This window comes from Engraulis encrasicolus, chromosome 11 (assembly GCF_034702125.1).
Source record: "Engraulis encrasicolus isolate BLACKSEA-1 chromosome 11, IST_EnEncr_1.0, whole genome shotgun sequence".
Taxonomy (NCBI): domain Eukaryota; kingdom Metazoa; phylum Chordata; class Actinopteri; order Clupeiformes; family Engraulidae; genus Engraulis; species Engraulis encrasicolus.
In genome coordinates this window covers 8,374,207-8,382,353 of record NC_085867.1, presented here as the reverse complement: position 1 = coordinate 8,382,353, position 8,147 = coordinate 8,374,207, and the positions used below count along the sequence as shown (strand labels likewise).

The window sequence follows — 8,147 nt, the reverse complement described above, 5'->3', positions numbered from 1 at the left end:
AATTTGATTTCTTTATAATTCATAATTTTGATTGAAGTTTTGTACAATAAAGACTTAAGTCAGTCATACAAATTTATCAGACCCGTCGAGAATGGGCACGAGCGATGTGAGGTAGTACTAGGCCTACGCAACAACTCCGGTGGGGAGGGAGAAGACACGCAACAGGCGCTTGAGCGTCTATAAGAGACACGAAAGATTTTGAAGATGCCTGGGTGTCGGCTAGAGCCCTACACACAGTCTACATATTAGGGTACAAAATATGCTCACAATCAACCTCTCTATTATCAACAATGTTGAGTTTAGAACTTTTAGTTATCATACATCTGACAGCCAGCCAGCGCCACGTTTAGGTAGCAAAAAAAACGACAGCCAGGTGTAGATATGCTTCGGAAAAATAGGCAAGATTTCATGTTTCGACTGATTTGCTTTGCAATTCGTATTTTTGATTGAAGCTTCCTAAATTAAGTTTTCAAATTCAGATTCACCTGCACCTCGAGAGATAGGCAAAGGGAGGGGCAGCATGCGCGTTGCGGGGGGGCACGCGCAGCTCTACATGGGAGGGAGGGAGGGGGGAGCAAGCATGCATGCGATGCGACCAGGGCAGAGACGCAAAATAGGCTACTATGGCCGTATCTTTTCAGTGTGTTTTTAAAGTGTGTTGAATAGCCTATCTTTACAAAGCAATGCAGCACTGATAGTATGCAGAGATAATTTCAGTCATACACAAGTCATAAACAACTGAAACAATTTCAAAATGATAAACATTTGGTATATAAAAGGCACATAGGCCCTATTTCTAAAATATGATGAAGCATTATCATGCCTTCAGTGGTATAGGCTACAAATTAAAAAGGGCTCAGAAATTCACCATTTGTTATGGGTAAATAGTAGGCTACTATGAGAGAGAGAGAGAGAGAGAGAGAGAGAGAGAGAGAGAGAGAGAGAGAGAGCAATGAGAGAACTCATTGGATTGGTTAACACCCCTGTTAAGTGTGACTTCTTCTATGAAGGTTTTTTTTTTCAGCTCTCTGGGATAGTAGCACAGCAAAGGCTTTCTATTGTGAGTTTGGCCAATCGTTTTGTCCACAACTGAAGCAAAAAACAGCACAAATTGAAGTGAATTCCATACATGTCAACAACTAACATTTCCCTTACACGCGGCACGCGATATAAACGCAGTTAGCGATGATGCATGCGACTAGCGATTTGGACGAAGATCCTCGCATATCGGCGTGCCATAACGCATCGTTGCGCACATGTTCTGTTACTCACCCCATGTTACACGTGTGCACACATGAATCAACTGTAATACCCTTACGGTCACTTCCTAATGCTTTCCCCTCATTCTGTGTTACCGTGGGACTACTTATCTAACCAATACAGAGTCTATAGGATGTATTTACTCCAGGAGGAAAATGCGAAGGAAATTCAAAATCGTAATTCAAATCGTTTTTAACAAAAACGGATATCGTTAAAAAAAAAAAAAAAAAAAAAAAGTATTTTTTTTTTTTTTTTTTTTTTTTTTTTTTTTAAACATTTTCGTAAACTATGGCGGCCAAATTTAAACTATGGCGGGCCGCCATAGTTTCCTCAATGTATGGGAAACACTGCATTGCACAGCATACACACAATGTCTGTAACTTGCTAATGATATATATTTATAGATATTACATTACAAAGACATAAATTAAGAGGGTAAGAGAGGGCTAACCTACGGACAGGAGGTACGCCTACAGAGTAGCCAAGACGGAAAGGGTGAACTTATCTCAAAGTCGAGGATCCTGACATTGCTGGGACTTAAAGTGATTGGATACTCCGCTGAGTTCACCAAAGAGTATCCAATCACTGGGCGTATTAGGCCAGGATCTTTGACTTTGAGATACAGCCAATGTCTGTGTCAGGGTTGTTTGAGAGGTGGGTGTTGGATGGTCAGACAGGAATTGGTTGATTGCAGGGCTTAGCCCAAAGACTGTCTGAAATGTACAGTCTGCTGCATGTGTATGCAGTGTGTGTGCACTGTTTATGGATGGATTTAAGTACATGTACAGTATGTCTGTGTCTGTGTAAGGGTCAGACTTTTCAGCACAGGATGGGATTGATGGTCAGACGGTGTTGATCACAGGGGGTGCGATCCAATATGCACACTCCCGTCCTCCACTTGTGCTTGTGGCCTCGCCCCGCCTCCTGGCCCTGCCTCTGTGGAGAAAACAATAAAATTTCCCCGCTGTCAGCCTAGCCACAACAATTTTTGGGGGACTATTCTTCATTGACCATCCTGCCATGCAAATGAGAAAATGACTTTACAATTGAACTTCCTGGTACGAGGCCACAAGCACAAGTGGAGGACGCAAGTCTGCATATTGGAATGCACACATAGTGTGTAGGATGGTCTCCAGAGAAGGTATTGCAACTATGCTGCTCATTAAAATGGTTCTGCCTACTGCCAAATTTGATGTTTTCATGAAGTAATAAACTAGTATTTATTAGTATGACCAAAGTACGCTAAGTTTTGCAGCGGAAAAAAATTCTGGAAATTCAAAATGGTAGACATGGAGAAGATCCACCCTTTCATGTATGAAAGTACAACTGCTGTACATGTTTACTTGCTGCGGTCACCATTACCGTAAGAAACTCTTGTGCTATGATTAACGTACCAAAGTATACTGTGATATACAATACCATTTACCATCTACATGATGGGTCAAAATATTCTGCAATGTATACATTTTCGGCCATAATTGTAGTGTGTGTGTGTGTTTGTGCGTGTGCGTATGAGTGCCATGAATTCCTGGTGGGAGTGTGAGTCGGATGAAATAAACATTAGCTATCTATCTCTCTGTCTCTCTCTCTGTCTCTCTCTCTCTCTCTCTCTCTCTCTCTCTCTCTCTCTCTCTCTCTCTCTCTCTGTGTGTTTACTTCTGTGAGCCGGACTGGCTCGCGTTCACAAGAACCCACCCACAGTAGATCATGTTCTTCAAACAGTCTGGCACAGAATAGGTGTGTGTGTGTGCATGTGCGTGTGTGCCTGTGTCTGTGTCTGAGTGTGACTGTGTGTCTGTGTGTGTGTCTGTGTCTGTGTCTGTGTCTGTATCTGTGTCTGTGTCTGTGTGTGTGATAGAGTTTGTGCGTGTGTGCGTGTGTGTGCGTGTGTGTGTGTGTGTGTGTGTGTGTGTGTGTGTGTGTGTGTGTGTGTGTGTGTGTGTGTGTGTGTGTGTGTGTGTGTCGGTCTGTTTAAGGTAAGGCGTACAGTAGAAGGATCTAATGTGGATAGCCACCTCTTGTCCTCTTCAGACTGAGAGCCTCTGTTCTCTCTTCTCTGTCCGTGCTTCTACACACACGCACACACACACACACCGTGATTCTATACTGGAGAGAGACGAGAGAAAAACTCTCTGCCCTCCCACAAACTCTCTCTCTCACACACACACACACACACACACACACACACACACACACACACACACACACACACACACACACACACACACACAGGCCCTTGTTGTCCTCCTAGGGGACGGGGCTGTAGGGGGTGTGGTGCCGGTGGGGGGGTGAAGCTGGAATGTCACTGAGGACAATTGTCTCTGTCAACCACACGCACACACACACACACACACACACACACACACACACACACACACACAGAGAAACCGCACTCGGGGAAATCAAGGCCCCCCTAAACAACAGTCCCACTTTTGTAACCGAGGACCCATTCAGTGTCGAGATGGAAGGAGAGAGCACAAGAGAGAGAGAGATGGGAGAAGAGGGAACGAAAGAGATGGGGGGAGAGAGAGAGAGAGAGAGAGAGAGAGAGAGAGAGAATGGAGTCTTACAGAAGATGTGTCGCCTGTAAAGCAGTAGAACCAGAGATTCTTTAAGTATATAGAGATATGCCAACATAATAGGTTTCAATGGGCACCTAACGTGACCAGGTTCCGGTCTGCCTAAAGGGGCGTGTCATAATGCTCCTAGCATTGAATAGAACAGTCCTTAAGTCTGCCTAGGTCTGCCTAAAGGGGGATATCCCCCCCAATAATAGAACCCGGAAACAATGGGCCAATGGAACCTCTCTCTCTCTACTCTCTCTGGTAGAACTGTGTGTGTTTCACAGACTTGTGTGTGCGGGGAGGATGTTGTGTTGTGCAAGGCAATGCAAACTCAATACAAAAATGTCAATTCCCCAAATTATTCCAAAGTGGATATATGGACGTTTTGCAACAAAGCCCTTCATATTACCTTCTCTAATCTAATCAACAGTGTATGCAGCACCGTCATACTGTTTCGTTATCTTTCTCAAAGCCAGGGCTGCAGAATGTATCGAAAATGTATCGAAATCACGATATCAAGAGTGCCGATATGCGTATCGCAAAAATGATTTAATCATCGATAACAAGTGAAACATTTTCTGTGCTGTCCAATCACTAGCTGAATGTCAACAAATGCGCGAGAAGCCGCAGGCCACGACCACATCCGCACCCCCTACACAGACCGACAAATGAGTGACAAGAAAAACACTCGGCTATATTTCTAAATACCGTTTAAATATCGTCTTCGAGTATTGATTTTTTTTTCTGATATTGTGCAGCCCAACTCTAAACTCTTCTCTCTCTCCTTTCTTCCACATTCTCTCTTTTTCTGACACTCTCTGTCCTTCTTTACCTCACCCCAAATTTCTTTCCTCTTTCACTGCACCTTTCTTCGCCCTCCATCGCTGTCTCTCTGTTCCCCTCTCTGTTCCTCGGTGCATTTCTCTCTCTCTCTCTCTCTCTCTCTCTCTCTCATCTCTTCTTCTCTCCCTTACTGTCAGTTAACCTTCAAATGACCGCAAAACCTCAACACAAACGGCTGTGTGTGCGTGTGCGTGTGTGTGTGTGTGTGTGTGTTTTGCTGTGCATGTTTATACTTTGTATGTCAGGATGTCTTTGTACAAGAGCACCTGAATCTCCCCGAATGTGTCATTTACATTGTGTGTGTGTGTGGGACGGTGTGTGTGTGTGTGTGTGTGTGTGTGTGTGTGTGTGTGTGTGTGTGTGTGTGTGTGTGTGTGTGTGTGTGTGTGTGTGTGTTGGAGGTGTTGGTGTTCCAGGTTATTAACATTTCATGTCTGTTTGTTTATTTTCCAGATAAATATACAGAGTTTGACCTGAATGACCAAGGAGAGATCGGTAAGTTTGTGTGTGTGTGTGTGTGTGCGCGGGCGTGCGCGCAGGTCACCTACCTTGTCAACATGTATTGTGATCCTTATCCCTTTCTCAGTGTAATTACCACTAACTGCTGTGTGTGTATATTTGTATGTGTGTGTACTGTATGTGTTTTCCTGTCCATAAGTTGTGACACTGTCGCCTCTATGTGCGTGCGCGAGTGCATATCTGACTCTGGTGTGTTTGTGTGTGTGTGTGTGCGTGCGTGTGCGTGCGTGCCTGTGTGTGCGTGCGTGCGTGTGTGCATGCGCGAGTGCATATCTGCCTCGAGTGTGTGTGTGAGTGTGTGTGCGTGTGTGCATGCGCGAGTGCATATCTGCCTCGGGTGTGTGTGTGTGTGTGTGCGTGTCTTTGCCTCCTGCTGTGAAAGTGATACTACAGCCTAATTTTCAACAGGTGTCAGGCGTACAAACTCAGCTGTGTCGTGTGTGTGTGAGCCTGTGTGTGTGTGTGTGTGTGTGAGCGTGCGCAGGTGCGTGCGTGCGTGCGTGCGCATGTGTTTGACTCTTGGCTGCTTGCCGCAGTTTGTTTGGTGTCAGGTCAGATTATCCTATTCAGGATGTGTAGTGTTTAGTGTTAGTGTCTTCTTGACACAGCATATGAGTGTTTAGTTTAGTGTTATATTAGTGTCTTCTTGACGCAACATATGAGCATGACCGTATTGTATCAGGACTTCACATTGACACCTGCTGCCAGCTGGCCAAATGCTGCTATTACTAGCTGTGGCTGTCTGCCTAGGACAGGAGTTCCCAAACTAACCATGACGAGGCCCCCCATATACTGGTAGATTTCAGCCAAGGCCCCCCTTACATGAGCCGTGCGACACTATTTTTTTGTGCACCCGGTTTCACAACTCAATGAAGTTGGTGCATTCCTAAACCCATTCAAGTACTACAGAAAGCATAATACATATGTAAACACTGTAAAGAGGAAAATGATTCCACTGTGATTGTTTAGCTAATGTTTTGGCTAATAAGTCATTTAATTTATGAAATTACTAGCAATGTTTTCCTGCCAACCGTTCGCAGCCCCCCTAGCACCCCCTCATGGCCCCACAGGGGTCCCTGGCCCCCACTTTGAAAACCACCTGGCTAGTAGTCTCATGGGCACTTTGGCTAGATGCTTATTTTTGGGTATTATCATGGTTGGCATATAATCTTTTGTTTTACACTAATGCATCAATTGCTGTATTTAAGTTAAGCTTGCTTTAGATGTCTACTGTATGTTCTGATCTGAGACTAACTAAACTAAACGAAACAAACCAAAACCTACCATGGGGCGAATGAAAAAAGTTGATGTCAAACTCTGATGTGTATGTGTCCAACAGAGAAATTAAAAACAAATTAAACAATAATGTGATGATTATCAGATAGGGCAGAAGGTAAGGGTTGTGTGTGTGTGTGTGTGTGTGTGTGTGTGTGTGTGTGCGTGTGTGTGTGTGTGTGTGTGTGTGTGTGTGTGTGTGTGTGTGTGTGTGTGTATGTGTGTGTGCGTGTGTGTGTGTGTGCGTGTGTGTCATATATTGACGTTAATTAACACTGCAGTGTGTGTGTGTGCTATATAAATATGATGGGGATAAAGCGTATGACGGAGAAGCTTGGCGTCCCTAATTGACACTGCTGTGTGTGTGTGTGTGTGTGTGTGTGTGTGTGTGTGTGTGTGTGTGTGTGTGTGTGTGTGTGTGTGTGTTAGGGATGGCACAAACCGCACCGAAAACCGAAACCGTACAATTCACACACATACCGAACCGAACCGTGCCATCCGTCGCAAACCGCAATTCATGTACTGCTCAGAATCAATTCAATAAAGACGCTTTTGCTCACCTCTGTAGTTGGGCAGGTGCGTAGGATGTTATCCCAGCCGGGTTGTCAGTCAAGTGAAAAGAAATCCCGCACACTGTCCATTCCACCAACAAACTTTAATACAACGTTTCGGTCATCCGACCTTCTTCAGGTAAAGTAACTTTACCTGAAGAAGGTCGGATGACCGAAACGTTGTATTAAAGTTTGTTGGTGGAATGGACAGTGTGCGGGATTTCTTTTCACTTGATGTACTGCCCAGAAAAATATGTAAAACAGACATTCTAGGAGTATCTTATCCAGTCTCTCTGATTAAAACATAGCGTATAAGACCAATCAGAGGATGACACAATTAAAATCACACCATTTTCACATCATGAGCCTATACAATAAGCCTATTATAAGCCTACACATCACTTTATAACTGCAGTTATATAAATATTGTTTAATATTCCCAGTGCATCATTTATCATGAACTAAAAAAAAGAACCGTAGAGAACCGAAAACCGTGACTTTGACACCGTGATATGAACCGAACCGTGAATTTTGTGAACCGTACCACCCCTAGTGTGTGTGTGTGTCCTATAGATATGATGGGCATGAAGCGTATGATGGAGAAGCTTGATGTCCCTAATTGACACTGCTGTGTGTGTGTGTGTGTGTGTGTGTGTGTGTGTGTCCTGTAGATATGATGGGCATGAAGCGTATGATGGAGAAGCTGGGCGTCCCCAAGACGCATCTGGAGATGAAGAAGATGATCTCGGAGGTGACCGAGGGGGTCAGCAACACCATCAACTACAGAGACTTCGTCAAGATGATGCTCGGAAAGAGATCCGCCGTGCTCAAACTGTAAGTCTGTGTGTGTGTCTGTGTGTCTGTGTGTCTGTGTGTCTGTGTGTGTGTGTGTGTGTGTGTGTGTCTGTGTGTCTGTGTGTCTGTGTGTCTGTGTGTGTGGATAGTGTGGGTGTTTGCGTGCAGTGTGTGTGTGTGTATTTTAAGTGTGAGTGTGTGAGTTCTCTTTTCCACTGTAGACTAGTTCTCTTCTCGTCTTTCTGTCGGCTGGCTGCTCTCAGCTTTAACTGTGTGTGTGTGTGTGTGTGTGTGTGTGTGTGTGTGTGTGTGTGTGTGTGTGTGTGTGTGTGTGTGTGTG

General features: G+C 44.6%; 1 protein-coding gene across 1 annotated transcript in view; it reads left to right on the top strand.

Moving 5' to 3' along the window:
• The window catches only part of aif1l (allograft inflammatory factor 1-like), a 19,891-nt gene extending 12,041 nt beyond the window's left edge, over positions 1 to 7,850 (top strand). The window contains exons 4-5 of the mRNA XM_063211168.1: positions 5,121 to 5,162; positions 7,684 to 7,850. Coding sequence (XP_063067238.1) covers positions 5,121 to 5,162; positions 7,684 to 7,850 — 209 coding nt within the window. The remainder of the gene's footprint in view (positions 1 to 5,120; positions 5,163 to 7,683) is intronic.
• Positions 7,851 to 8,147: the final 297 nt, after the last annotated feature.